At 53.1% G+C, this 15,337-nt stretch overlaps 1 protein-coding gene across 1 annotated transcript in view; it reads left to right on the top strand.

Moving 5' to 3' along the window:
• Window positions 1-5,271: 5,271 nt before the first annotated feature.
• Window positions 5,272-15,337, top strand: part of LOC131666671 (netrin-1-like) — a 116,780-nt gene continuing 106,714 nt past the window's right edge. The window contains exon 1 of the mRNA XM_058939504.1: window positions 5,272-7,037. Within this exon, the coding sequence (XP_058795487.1) occupies window positions 5,684-7,037 (1,354 nt within the window). The 5' untranslated portion in view covers window positions 5,272-5,683. The remainder of the gene's footprint in view (window positions 7,038-15,337) is intronic.

Raw genomic sequence — 15,337 nt, 5'->3', positions numbered from 1 at the left:
ATAAGCCTTTTAGCCTGATCGGCAAATTTTTTTTAACTTTTCTACAGTCGCCGCATTCAACTTTCAGAGAACCAAAATAATAAATAAGCTTATACACTTATATTTTCATTATTACAATAATGCTATAAGTTTTGTGTAATTGTCTTCACTATTGTCTTACAAGGTCTGCAAGTTCAACTTTCACAGAACATTTCCGCTTCAAGGTACCAAAAACATCAGCTTTAATAATCTTATTATCTACTTTGTTTTGCTTAGTTGATTACAAACAATACAATTTATACTAGTATAGTTTTTTTTATGAGTCATGAACGAAGTTTTAATGATTTAAAAAATTAATATTGGCAAAACATTCAAAGTGAAATTTAGAAATGAAAGATCAAAGTACACGGAGAGCACTGAACAACAGTTTATAACATGAAAAATCTGTTTAAAGGTATTAAAGAGTGGATGATACAACCTAACGAACACGTGCTTGAGAAGTGACTCAAGATTTCATGAGCTTTTCAAGCTTCGAACCTTTTGAGTTTTCCATTATATTAAAAATGTAACTAAAACCGTATTGTATAACTTTGGCCGTACAGTTTTTTTTATTACTCCAAGTTAATTTACAATCTGTCTATTACATTTTGACAACAAGTAAATGTGATTGGTACGATGATAAGGTAACATGATATGCAGCTGGATACTCCAGTGAGCATTCTGTATTTATTTTCATATTATTTGTATATCATAGTTTGACAATTTAAAAAATGAGGTAATTTATTGAATAGTCGAGTAAAAGACACAACTATCGACAACTACGCAACACATTCGGCCTCAATTCGCATAGTGCAGATGAAAGTGAAACGAACTAAGGTACACGCTGAGATACAAATATCGCGTGCGCGAGTAGTGCGAGTGCAGAGTAGGCAGAAGAGGAAGAGACGAGAAAGAGAGAGAGAGAGTCTGGCGATCAAGTAATCCCTGCAGCACGATCACCCCGACGACGGGCGTGCTCGACGTTTTTGTCCTCTGGCTGGCGTGCCGTCTGGCACTTGGTCTCACATTTCCCGCGTGCGAGCGGCGAAAAGAGTGAACCGTGTCTCCCCCCCCCCCCCTAACCTCACCCTCGCAATTCGCCTGATTTCGGCAGATTGCTGACGCGCATCCTTCGGGTTATAGTATCTTGCAGCAGTGCTTGCGAGCGAGTCGCCAGACAATCGACGCTGCGCGAAGCGACGAGAGGGACGACGACGGCGCCGCGCAAAAAGAGCAACCTGCCCGTAAAGGGCCTCGACGGATGCCTCTGAAGTTGATATTGCTCCTCTTTCCGACGCCTCTTCAATGTTCCATAGCTCTTCCTCCAGCTTGATGCCCGTCAAAGCGGTTTCCCAATGCTCCGTGCGACGCGCAGCTTTCGGGAGATCGATGCCTCGCCGAACTGCATTTTTCCGGGAGCACGCGCGTCTCGACGTCGCGCAAGTCGAGCGCGAAAGGAATTACCGGCTAACAGAGTTTGGATCGAGAGCGGCGAACGAGGTCGCAATTCCAATGGAAACAAAGGCAGCGAACTGGATTAGCGCGGCAGTGCAGAGCGAAAGGATATAGAGGCTTTCTGGCCGTGCGTATCGTGGACCCCCGAGAGCGCGGTGCGATTTATTCGGGCGCATTCCTCGCGTCAGCTCGAGACGGGGCCCAGTCTCGCAGTTTCGCGCCGATCGATTCGCCGAATTCGCAGGCCCTTCTCTCCGAATAGGAAAGACGTTCTCCGCCTCTCCTTCGGCCTTTTCGCGCGCGTCCGCTGCCGCTGGCTCGCGTGACTGCAGCCGGGCTGCGCCCGATAAAGAGATAAATGGACGAGACGGAGAAACGTCCAGGACCGGAGTGTATACACGTGATGTAGGATATCTGCGAACGTGCCGAGGACGTGCATTCGACGAACCCTCTGCCTTCGGAAAGGAATCGGCGCGCGCGAGGCCTCGGTCTTGGCCGAGTGCCTTCGGCGCGCACTCATTGACTTTGCAAGTGAATTCATTCGAAACAGAACGGCCCGACTGACTTTTCAGTGAGGTTTTTTTCTTCGGCTGCCGCGTGCAGCTTGTACGACTAATTTAAGCCTATTCCCGTGCCAACTCGTACACGTTCAATTTTTCGTTTTACATCGTATCGACAGCGTTCGATCGCTGGAGTCTGCTGTAACTTTTTGGATGGGTGTCAGAAAATAAGCGTTGCAATAGCCGCAAAAATTTTATTCAAGGTAACGAAGCAGCTTCAATCAACATCGACGCGATCATTTTTCGTGCAAAATGCGAGTTCGGAGCTGGCATATTCGAAAATATGCCAGATCGTTTATCGGTAAATAACACATTAAAATTATCCGCGAGAGAAGCTCCAAAAGTGCATGTTACATTAGAGTTAATAAGTAAATATTGAAATTGGCATATCGCAGCAGAGCGCCGTTGGCATTCGTGCGTTTTGCGCGAAAAATTACGGCGTGAGCGTCGAAGCTACTTCGTTAGCTCGAATAAAACTCGCGCCGCGACGAGAGACAGAAACGGAGAGTGCAAAGAGCTAGCCGTAGAAATAAAAAAAACAGCCGGAGGGAAATGCAGAGCAGAGACACGCATAAACGCGCGGTCGTCTTCTCCGCTTACAATATCCTGTCTTCGGGATCGCATCGCGCGCGTGTCACTCGAGTTTTATACACCGCGACCCCGCCTCTCTCTCTCTCTCTCTCTCTTTGCGAGCGTAAGTGGTGCGTGCAAAAAAATTTAACGCTCTTCATCGTCTTTCGTCACTGCGCTCTCCCAGGGATCCCCTTTCTTAATTCCTCTTCCTCTCTCGCTCGCTCTCTATCGACTTGCTGCCTTGATGCAATTTTTTTTGCTTGTCTGTGGTTGACTCGACAAGCGACTTTAATTTTTGACTTGATTACGATAAACGGCTCTTTTATTACTTTTTTCAGAGATCAAATGGTCAAATAAAACTAGATGTCTTTTTCTCTTCTTTTATTGCGCATTCACAACTCGTTTGCATAGATAAACCTCTTAACATTTTTTTATAAGCTTTTCATACGTTCTGCTCCTATGATAATGATTAATTACACCTTTACTGCGCTTGTTATTGCATTATTTTTATGTAAATACTATGTGCTATAAATTGTAAGGACTACTTTAAAAAAAAAAAAATGTTTCTTCATCTAAGTTCACAATGAGAGCTTGATCTTGATATTGAACGCGTGGAGTCATCTAATTTTGAGTGTACTTGCTCATTCACTTGACTGGTAATGCCTTGTACTACCGATAAGTGATAGCGGAGATAAGTGTCTCTCTGAGTGCTCGAGAACACTTGCGCACACAAGAGTGTCCGGAACTAGTTCGAATAGCGGCTTGCTTTCCATTAAAATGCACCGAAAAATGAGGTATAATTCATTCTCTTTCTCGCAGTGCAGAATATATATTTTTTAAAAGCAACGAGTTATTACATATTTACGAGTGAACTAAAGAGTTTTCCAATAGCAGAAAAATTGCTTGGATCAAGAGTGTTGTCCTTAATGGCAAGTGTATTGTTTTGAAAATTCGCTATCAACGATATTTTTCGTAGCATCCTCTAGAAGCTGGGAACTGACTGCGTGGAAAATGCATAAAGTTGGGCGAGCTTGGCCGCTAAATCGCGCTCAATGCGTCTCAATGAAAGCCAGAAAAGGAAATAGGCAGCGCGAGAGGCAAAGCAGGCAGGACGATGATAAAAGTGCCAGGGCGCGCGAAACGTAGCGTCCCTGATTCAACGGAGTCCTTTTTTCTCTCGCACCCCACTCCGGTCAATTAAGACCTCTTAAGCTCAACGTCCCGCAGCTCCGTTTTTCCTCGCTCCGCATTTCGAGGCTCGGCATTCGTTGCGGCGCGCGAATGGACTTGTACGGAGGACTCGCATCCTCTTGCGCCGAGCGCCCAGAGGAACAAAAACACGCGACGAAGGACGGAAAATTTGTGCGCAAAGGGAGTAAAAACTCGGCCGAATAATTATACAGCGTTGGTTTGAGCTCGGGCCTTCCTCCAGCGGGTAGGATCGTTCGAGAAAACGATGTTTTTCCGAGAAGTCGACGAAGGCACTGTTAGCGCTAAATCGATAATTGTTGAAAGCTGCCTGGTATTTCCACTGTTTCAGGCACTTCAAAGGGAGCAACGCGATCGCCATCGTCTGCTTCAATTTTCAAGATAACGTCCCGCGTGAAATTCATCAAACGGAGCTGCTCAGTTGGAGAGCCTCGAACGGGGATAATTCATGTAATCAGTAGGTGTGCTTAGGCGAGAACAGTCGACCAGCTGGACGGCTCTCTCGTTCGAAGCGTTAACGTTTACTTTACTCATCGTATCTCGCTCTGCCGCTCTCCCCTGCCTCCCCTTCGCCGCCAATCTCTCCATCCGTCCGCGTCTCTCGTTTGCTTCTCGCGGCTCCTGCCTGCTCTGTTTTGACAAGCTCGTCAATGAGCCCCGATCGTTGATTCTCTTCTCTTTCCAATCCCATCTTGCGTCACGCGGACGCCGCCTCGGCGCGCCTTCTTTCTATCCGTCGACGCGATCGATTGTCAGCACGAGAGATTCTTTCGGTTGGGACGGTGAGCGATCGCCGGTTACGGAAGATCGACGCCCGGGAAAATGATCGATAGCGAGGTGATTTTCGCGGTTGCCGCGCGGAATCCATTCGCTCGAGCGCGCAACTCGCCAAATTGCAGACTTTCCGAATTCACAGCTTGACGCACGCGATTAGAGCGACTGGAACAACCGAAACGTAAGATTTCACTTGCTTTCCTGTTCCACCGAGTCCGAAAGGACGAACGTCGATATCGAACTGCCACGCAGCCCAATCGCAAAACTGAGGCAACGGCCAATCTCGCGCCCATTCTCGAACGACAAATGCCGAGCACACCTTGCGCAGTGCCAGTCGAAAGTCGCAGTCTTTGCGCGGGCACGAATCGGCGGAGGTAGCCGAGAGCGATAAAAGCCATTCGGAAAGGGAGAGACGGCGATTTCCCGCAGCGAGCGCGGAGAAACGCGACAAATGTCGATTCGGAAGGATGATTCGGGACGGGAGGGCGCGGAAGAGGAAACAGGTTTGCCCCGACGAGAGCGAGCGAGAGAGAGAGAGAGAGAGAGAGAGAGAGCCGGGGTGCGATCGCGCGAGCAGCCTCTCGAGGGAGGCTGCAGCCGGCGGCGCGCTACAGCCCGGCTCGGCCGCCAGTGGCGCTGCTACGCTCGCGACGGCCAGTCTCTCCCACGGAGCCGAGCGCGCGCCGCGCGAGACCGAGACCAGTCAGCGGCTAGCCGCCAAAGTTGCCGGGCGCGCGAGTCTACGTTGCCTGCACGTCTCCCCGCATTCGCGCCGGTCGTCTGCTCCCCGATTCGCCTGGCGCGCGAGAGCCGAGCAGCAGCCCGTCGGTGTGCGCGGCGCTCCCGGGCGCTCGCCCTCCCCCCCCCATGTGAAGCACGCGGTGCGCGCGACCACGAGTCGAGCGAACTAGCTAACACCGCGATGAGGCCCGAGCACTGAGCGGCGGCAGCCACAGCAGCCACAGCAGCAGCAGCAGCAGCAGCAGCAGCAGCAGCAGCAGCAGCAGCAGCGGCGGCGGCGGCGGCGGCGGCGGCGGCGCAGAGCAGGCGGCGCAGCGCGCGCAGCGAGGAGCCCGACGACGGGCCGCGCGACGATGCTCGCGTGGCGGTGGTACCTGTGCCTGGCCGCGGCGTGCGGCCTGGCCGCGCGGGCGCGCGCCGGCGGCGACGTCTACGCCAAGATGTTCGCCGCGCAGCCGGCGTCGGCCGACCCGTGCTACGACGAGGACCGGCCGCGGCGCTGCATGCCCGACTTCGTGAACGCGGCCTTCGAGCGCCCGGTGCTGGCCTCCTCCACCTGCGGCCTCGGCGGCCCGACGCGCTACTGCGAGCAGGACGGCAGCCCGGCCGGCGACGCCAAGTGCCACGTGTGCGACGACAGCGTGCCGCGGCGCCGCTTCCCCGCCTCGCACCTGACCGACCTGAACAACCCGAACAACGTGACCTGCTGGCGCAGCGAGCCGCTGGTCTCGCCGCAGGGCCCCGGCGCCCCGCCCGACAACGTCACGCTCAGCCTGTCGCTGGGCAAAAAGTACGAGCTGACCTACGTCAGCCTGCAGTTCTGCCCGGGGGCCGCCAAGCCCGACTCCATCGCCATCTACAAGTCGACCGACTACGGCAAGACCTGGCAGCCCTTCCAGTTCTACTCGTCGCTCTGCCGCAAGGTCTACGGCCGACCGAACCGCGCGACCATCACCAAGCAAAACGAGCAGGAGGCGCGCTGCACCGACAGCCACCGCTACACCGGCGGCGACGGCCTCGGGCCCGTCGGCCGCATCGCCTTCAGCACCCTCGAGGACCGGCCCTCCGCCGTGGACTTCGACTACTCGCCCGTGCTGCAGGACTGGGTGACCGCCACCGACATCCGCGTGGTCTTCAACCGGCTGCACATGCCGCAGCTCGGCGCCAAGGTCGAGGCGGCGGCTGCGGCGGCTGCGGCAGCAGCCGCGCGCGACCCGCCCGAGGAGCCGCTCGGCCCCGACGAGCTGGCCCGCCGCGAGCGCGTCGAGCTCAAGCTCAAGGGCCAGCGGGCCAACAGCCTGTTCGGCGAGCCGCTGGCCACCGGCGGCCCCTCGGTGCACCAGGTGCTCGCGCCCCAGCAGCTGCAGAGCAACGACGCCCTCGAGCTGCGCGAGATGGGCTTCGCGCCCGCGGCCTCCACCACCGTCGGGCCCAGGCCCGACGCGGCCCCCGCCGCCGTCGCCGCCGCCGCCGCCGCCACCTCTGTCGCCGTCAGCTCGGCGCACCACTACGCCGTGTCCGACCTGGCCGTGGGCGGCCGCTGCAAGTGCAACGGCCACGCGGCCAAGTGCAGCCCCGACAAGGACGGCCAGCTCGGCTGCGAGTGCCGGCACAACACCGCCGGCCGCGACTGCGAGAAGTGCAAGTCGTTCTACTTCGATCGGCCCTGGGCGCGCGCCACCGCCAAGGACGCCAACGAGTGCAAAGGTTTGTTCGCCGGCTATCCTTTTCCCGGCCCGCTTTTCGCGTGCGCCTGCTCGAGTCATTGGTTCAGCGCTTTTCTGAAGAATGCACGAGAGCTCTGAAATTCGAATCGAAACTTGGATGGAATTTCATGCGTACAGAGTCACTTTTCGATTCGGGAATGCCATCGGCATTAAATTCTTTTGCGATCGGATCCGTTCCCGGCCATTTTTCAAACGTATATTTGCACAAATAATCAGTAAATCTCAGTCGACGGACTCCATAATGGATCGTTTTCATTTCGTATAAAGCGAATCAATGTTTTCGTTCGACTTGGCTCTCTCCAATGTTTTCTCGACAAATCGATCAGCGTAAAACTTTCCGGAGTAATCGCGTTTTTCCGCAGAGTAGAAAATCTCATTTCACGGAAAAGATCGTTAAGTCAAACGTATACGCGCGCAACGAGTGGCGACGACACGACGAATCGACGACGTCTGATCCGCGGCCGACCGATACACCGCCGTGCATTTTCAATTTCGCAAATTGACATTTTCTCGCGCGGACAATGAAGCCACGCGGGCGCGAGGAATAACGCGAGAGCGCCTCGCGCGCATAAAGACTGATGAAGCGCGTTCTCCCCCCGCGCGCAGCAGTCGCGGAGATAGGAATCCAGGGGGGAAACATCCTCGCCGAAATAATCAGGAAGAGGCCGAGGGGTTAAAACCACCCTCTAAAATCATTTCGAATCGAACAGCCTTCTCTCTCTCTCTCTCTCTCTCTCTCTCTCTCTCTCTCTCTCTCTCTCTCTCTCACTCTCTCTATTCGACGCACGCTTGCTTTGCTCTTGCGTGTCTCGTGCGCGAGCGCAGGACGCGAAGGGAGGAAACGTTATTTCACGCTTGGAGCGCAGAAAGTAAGAGAGAGAGAGAGAGAGAGAGAGCTGGATTTTTAATTAATGGCTGGGCTGGCGGACAACGACGACGACGACGCACACCGCGCTTTTTCAGCTCGCTGCGCCGAGGAGTGAATTAACGAGGAGTTTCGGAGGAACAAGTGGTTTTTTGACGCGCTTGATGTAACGTCTACACGTTTTTTCTCGCCGCGCTGCGCCCGTGGCTTTCTTTGGCAAACAAATCGCGGCGCCTTATCTTCGATGCCGATGTGAATTCACGCTGCACATTTGGTCCGCCAACGCGCCAATCTCGCGTACGATTTTGGAAGCTCTGCCCGCGAGCCGCTCCGGCTTGCGAATCCGTACAACCGGCGCAAACGAGAACAAACGAAAAAGGAGAGAAATTATTCGCCCCGCTCGATAAATTCATTGAGTCGCGGGAGGGCAAAGATGAAAATGTACGCGGCCCGCGCGAAAAACGCCTCGTGAAAAAAAGATTCGAGCGCGCTCGTTTAGCTCAATGAGTTATACGCGAGCGACACTCGTACATTGCGGCGCAGCCGCGCGCACGGCCTTCCTCTCGAGTTTTGCACATTCTCTCCCGCCGCCTTCTTCTCGCGTCTTGCGCCTTCCCTCCTGCCGCCTTCTTCGTCTCCTTCCTTCCCGCTTTGTTTTTTTTTTTATTTATTGGCTCGCTCGTGATTTATTTGCAGGCTATCGTTTAATATCTTCATGCCGTTTTACCGTTTCGCGCGTTCGGCGGCCTGTGCAGTGACTTACTTTTATATTTTGTTTACAGTTTCTTCGCAAATATTTGTGCGTTCGCGCTCGACGAGACAAGCTCGATGAAATTGAATTTGTCACGTTTTTATTATTAGGCTGTATAAACACGAAAGCTTGTATCGAATCGACGACGGGCATAAATTGCAATCATAAAATTCAGAGTCGCATTTCATATAGCTTTGCAATAATTTACGCGCAAGTGTCTACAGGCTCTAGAGCAACGTATTATTAAGTTTAATTACCAATTTGACCAGCAGTGGTAAACCGTGCCGTTTTAATCGTTCGACATTTTGTACAACGTCAGTCCTAATCAATTTCACGATAAATCATTATACTTATAACGCACGGACGACTTGTACTGTGTAAATTCCAATTAGTTGCCCACTACTTAATTTGCCCTCGCAGGACAACATTCGTTCTCGCGTGTGCGCGATATTTCGACGTACAAAATTATATGCAATTATGCAGATTTCATCTTGCGAGCATACAAGTTTTTGGTGTGCGTGTTGCAAAGTTATTCCGAGGAGATTGTGTCATTGTTCTCGCGCACTGCGTTCGATTCGCAGCGAAACTCGAGACGCAGGTCAATTCGTGAATCACCAAGGTAAAAAGAAAACGAAGCGACGGCCGATTTTCAAAGTTGATTTATGTAATTGATAATCATCATATCGGTCGTGAGTATTTTGCATAAAGAGAGTCCGTGACACGCAACGATATGACGCGCTAGCTATATAATTATGCGAAATTTATGCAGAAGCACGGCCAAATTCACCTTTTGCAGCCAAAAAGGACAGCAAGAGATGTTTTTCCGTCTCTCTCTCTCTCTCTCTCTCTCTCCGTGCTGAGTCTATTCCCGTCTCGTTTCCTTTCTCTACACCTTTCTCTCTCTCCCTCTCGTTGGCTGTTGTTCATTTCTTTTTCACGTTGCCTGCCTCTCGCGCTCGCATCGTCCTTTTCCGAGGTTTCGCTCCTTTATGCGCTTGCAAATGCAGAGCGAGAGCGGAGCCACGTACGTACGCCTGCGTATAAAAGGCTGGAGGGCATAAATCGCATTTGTACACGACGAAAATTGCTATAAAGAGACATTAGTCCGTATCGAAGGCACGCGCGCAAAGCGAAAAACAACAGGGGCAAACGAGCCTACGGGGCTTCTTTCGCGCCACAAGTATTTGCCACGACGCCGCGAGGGCGGATTCGAGAATTCAGAGCGACGGATGATTAACGAGAACTTGCAATATTGAGTAGTGCGATCGGCGGCGCCGCAATCAGAGGCTATAAATAAAATTCGGGAGAGAGGAGGCCAGACACAATGACGTCGGAGAGAGATCTATGAATAGAAGCCAATATGAGCGAGATAAAAGAAATGTCTTGATAGATTCGTAATTAACGATCCGTCCGACGCGCCGCCGAAAATAAAAGTCCACTCGCTTCTCTCTCGAAAACAATCGTCTTTTAATTTGCCAACACCTCGCGTGCTATCGAGCGCTCGGTATCCATCGGCAGACGCGCGGAGAGAGGCTGGGCAAGAGAGCTATAACCGTTCTCGCCGCGGGATTTTAAAGATGCAAATGCGCCGCGCTCCGGCTACCTTGTTTCTCTCCTCGAGGGCAGCCGGCGCATCTGTACACAATGGAACGACGAGAGAATGGCAGAGAAGGGGGAGTTTGAATAATTTTTCACGATCGTTTCTTATCTGCCGCGCGCCAGATAGGAGACGTATAAATCCTCATTATCGCTGATTATGCAATTAAGGAACGAGCTGCCGCTGGGCTTGCCTGCGATGCGGGCATTCCTATTGCTCGAGCGCTCGAGCGCTCGAGCGCCGCCGCTTCTTCTTTTTAACCAACTTCGAACGTCGGTCCAGTTTCCATTCACGAATCTTACAGAAACACTCGAGCCTCTGTCATCGGCAGGTTCGCAGCTATCAGTGTGAAACATATTCGAGAGTCAGACTGAAACTGTGCCGCGTGACAGCGACTCGTTGATTTTCGCCCAGTTAAAGTGTCCACCAAGCCCATTTCATTGACGTTCGAGTGATCGGGCACCTCCTATCAGTGCCGGTGATTCACGTCCGATGCTCGACTTGATAGGCATTAAAAATGTAATTCCTTAAATATTTATACTTCCTGCCGCGTCACGCAACTGATTTACACTGGCGAACCTCGGCCGTCTTTAATTTTAATCTGTGAAAGCTGCTGTCCGCGATAAAACCGTCACATTAGCCTTTCATAAGTCGAGCGTGCTTGTCTAAGTAAACGATTTATAAGCATTTTTTTACAGCTCGCGCGATAATAAAGATCAATATATCCGACGATTTACGACTCGAATTACGTTCTTCAAACGTGTACAAGGATCATCGTTGTTCGTTCGAATGCTTCCTTTCGAGCTTTATGGTAGTCGTGATTTTCGGCCGGCGGTCCGCGCTCGTTCGCATCCTCTTTGGCCGAACGCGTCGCGAGCAGGAGGCCAGGCAGCGCGCGCGTCGCTCGGAAATTGACGCGGCGCGGCGGGAGGAGCAATCCTCGTCGTCGACAAAGCCAATTTCGCCGCGAAGCGAAACACGCGGCGACGAGCCGAAAGAGGCCCGCAACAGAGGCCGGGAGCGGTTCGCGAACGCGCGGATTAACGCCCGCGACTCGCTTTGCGTCCGCGGTGGGGCTTCCGCGTCGTCGATGAGATTTGCGCCCCGCGAAGCCTTTCGCCTTGATGAACGTTCGCGCGCGTTATTTGTTTCGCCCGCGAGCGGCCGAGCTCCGGCTCTCCGCTTCGCTCCAGTGGCGCGCCGATGCTTATTGGCATTGTCCCGCGCGAACGTCCAAGGAATTTCACATTTTTTCCGCGCGCAATTGTTTGCGTATACGCGGAAACGCAGGTCGACCGAGCGTCGACAGCCTATTTCGACATTGATTTACAGCGCGTTCGCCCTGCCGAGTGTCGGCGACGGCAGATTCAGCGGGCACAGCGATCTTTATCCGCAGCTATATGAATTGCAGCTGCACCACGGAAAGGATGCAGATTAGATAACACTGGAGCGCGCGTTAATGGGAAAATTGGTCGGGGAAAACGATCAATATCCGGGCAGAGCGTCGCAGCGAAGTATGACATCAATCTCATATCGATCAGTGCTATGTGCGCGCGATTATGATGGACGAAAGGCGTCGCTCGTTTGCATAATCAACAATCTCGCGCTGCTCTGCTCGGTGGCGGCGGTGGCGGCGCGCGCGATTCATTTGCATCGGCCCGTCAAGAGACGGACGCAGCAGAGAGAGAGAGAGAGAGAGAGAGAGAGGAAGGGCGAGCGAGAAGCCAATCGCGCGTGATCCCTCGACAAGTGCCTACATGAAAGAGCTATATCCTCGGAACGAGGCGAATTCGAGGCTTATACACAGGCTGAATGTACTGCATCTGATATCACGCTGTGCGCTTCTTCGTTTTTCATCGGCAGATACGCGAACGGCTGTCACTTTTTTTTTGCCGTTCCCCGCGGATACCAACATTCTTAACGTATTGCTGTTTTCATCGTAGACGCCCTTGTTGCTCGATTTACCGCTCATCCAAGCTCATTGAAGTAAGGATATTAACGAGGCAGAATAAAAGATCTCGGTTGCTTAAAGGAAAACTGTTGAAAAGAAACGCGCAACTCACTGGTGAGATGAAAATCCAATCAGCTGCGAGGTAGTTTTGACGCACTAGCACATCGCGTTGGCAATAAACTCGGGAACAGGCATTATGCAAAATAGAGGCGGTGCGCAGGGGAAAGGACTGTAGTCAGTGGCTAATTGATATTCGATGTTGGCGACACCTGCCCCACTGAGCGCTATCGGTCTGCGAGGCCGGGAGCTTTGATTTTTCTCGATGTGTCGCTGCATTCCAGATGCGCGATCGATGTACACGGCTTGTCCAAAGTTTCTCCATTAAAAATTAGCGGAGGCGCGGCGGCGGCGGCGGCGGTGGCGGCGGCGGCGACGGCGACAGGCGTCTTATCACGCCCGCGCACTCCGCTGATTGCATCAACGTTGTTTCTCTCTCGCTGCTTCTCCGCGGCAGGCGCAAAGTTTGCCTCTATCCCGAATAATCGATGCGCCTCTCTGCGGCGTTTCGGAGATTGCCTCGGCTTCTTTCCTCGCCGCTCTTCGCTCATTTCCATTGAAAAATAAGCCATCGGAGAGCGGATGTGCGGGATGTCAGCTGGCATTGTGCGCGCGCTCGCGCCGATAAGGACCGCCTCGACTCGCTCCGGTTCGATTTCACTCGAATGCTGCGCGTAGGATAATACGCGCGCGACGCCACGCCGATAAACGTCGTAGTCCGCTCGCGACTTTCATCTCTCAATTAGCGCTCTGCGGCAAGTGGCAACTCCGTCCAACGGGACGCATACCCGCGCTCGACTTTTGCCGTTCGACGCGCCGACTTATTGCACAGCGAGGCGCGCTTAATTCAATGAAACGACGTCTTACGGCTTGATCAACGTTCAATCAGGCTCGTTACCGTCAGAATTACGCGAGAATATCGGATTTCGCGCGGCGCTGGCAGGCGCTATCGGCTACACGCGCCACGGCCGACGTCCGGCGTGGGAACCATTGTCGAGCGGCGAGCCTCGTGCCTCATCCGCGGTACGTCAAGAGCGAGAGCGAGACGACGCACTTTCGAGCGTCTCTACCCGGTCTCCCGGTCCTCGTCTCTTATCCGCGACCTTGCGCACTCGCTCCGGCAGTTCGCCTGCCAATTGAATTAGCGCGCGTTGCGTCTCCGCGGCGACGATTATCCCGATGGACGAGAGCGGCCAATCGCGGCAATCGCGGCAAGCCGTAAGCCGCGCGCGCAGCGCCGAGAAATTCATTAAGCCCGTCGCGCGACGGCAGACGTGTACGAGCGGCACCCCCGCGCCACTCGCGAGTCGTAATCCCTCGATTACGTTCTCACTTTTGCGAATTTGCGGGGCCTCGAGTGCGAGTCTTTTGGCTCGTGCTCTCGCTCGAGTGCTGCTACTCTCTCTTTCTCTCTTTGCGCGCCTTGCTTGCTTCTCCAATTAAGCGGTCGCTATGGTGATACGCCGCACGCGAGCTTGGCTTTCTCTTTTCTTCGATGAATCGCGGGGCGCGCGCGCTGTATTTTTTTTTTCCCCAAAGTCAGCCGAGGAAAGGTAAGCTTGCGGCAATGGTGTGGCTCGTTGCCTCGGGCGCAGTCGGAGACGAGCGACAATGTCGGCGGCGCGCTCGTAGTCGAGGCCTGTTCGCATTTGCGGTCTCGGTTTCATCGATGTTTGCCTAAATTGCCGACATTGCCGTTTCTCGCGTCGGGCTGGTGGCGCAAGTAGTCGGACGTCGCGCGAGAGTCGAGAATCCTACGCGGACGCCAAAGGGGATGAAACGCACGTCCGTCGACGAGGTGGCCCGTCCGCTCGCGGCAAAAGGCCACACGGGGGCTCGATGTCATTTCGGGCCGCCCAAGCGCCGCCGGCAAACCGAAGTCTACTTGAAACATTACGTTCCGGCCGAGCGGACGCTCGTGCAGCACGCGCAACAGAAGCAATGTACAATGGCTGCGCATGGCCGCTAATTTGTTTTAATTGAAAGCGAGGCGCGCCGCACGCTGCGCCGTCGCGCCGACGACGACTGGCTGAAATCTAAAATTCAACGCTAGGACAAAACGCGCGCCATCGCTCGACGGCGTGCGGCGCGATCGACTCCTATTTTCCTGCGTCCGCGTCTGCAGGTACACGGCGGAAAATAATTGACCTTGGCGGTTGCGTTCCGCAAAAGTACGAGCGGCTACGCGGGGGCGGCCTGTATGAATTAAATTACGCTTTAATTTCCCGGCCATTTCCCTCCTCGACGCGAGTGAGAGCGAGCACGCCGTGTGTTCCACGAGGAGAATTTACATTTTAAATTGGATGTACTTGCCTCGCGCTTGAGATACCGGAAAAACGCGATCCTACGCCTGATGAGATAAATTTCTTCCCCCCCCCCCCCCCCCCCCCCCACCCTCACTCTCTCCCTCTTCGATCTTCCTTGTCGTCGCGTCAACTTTGTGAAAGTTCTACTTTTATTGTCGGTAAGTTTCACCGATAAAGCCTCTCGAGAGTCACTTAATTTTTTGAAATCTATAGTCATCTGTTTGTGTCCCATTTGAAAACTTTCATGCTCAATCGGTAAACACTTTTCATCGTCTTGCACTCTAGGGTCGTCCCATTTGAATAATTTCATCGATGAATGAAGTGCACCTATTAAAATATTCAATATAATGGTTTAAAATAAAGTGCATTCGCTCACTCTCAAACCAGATTAAACTATACGCTCAAAATGTGCATTTCATACTTAATTGGCTACTCGAATAATTGACTAGCTTGCTGAATGATCAAACGCGAAATTTAATATTCTCGAACAGCCAAAACGAATCTCCTCTCGTTCGTTACTTTCGCGCAAGCCGAGGTATAACGTCGCGATGAGAGCTTTGAACTGGCCGCTCGCAAAACGTGGAATATCGATGAGAACTTTGGCACCGAAAGCCTGCTGACTTTCGCGCTCGCGCAGATTCGGACTAGGAATTAAGCAAACGTCACTCCGCGAAAGTGCGCCGCTGGAAAACCACCTTGGGGAGAAAAAGAAAAGGAAGCACTCGACTGCTCGTCGACCAGTCGCTCTTCTTT

Source organism: Phymastichus coffea, unplaced genomic scaffold (assembly GCF_024137745.1).
Source record: "Phymastichus coffea isolate CEN01 unplaced genomic scaffold, Cenicafe_Pcof_1.1 PCOF00060, whole genome shotgun sequence".
Lineage (NCBI taxonomy): Eukaryota > Metazoa > Arthropoda > Insecta > Hymenoptera > Eulophidae > Phymastichus > Phymastichus coffea.
This window is presented reverse-complemented; position numbering and strand designations above follow the sequence as displayed.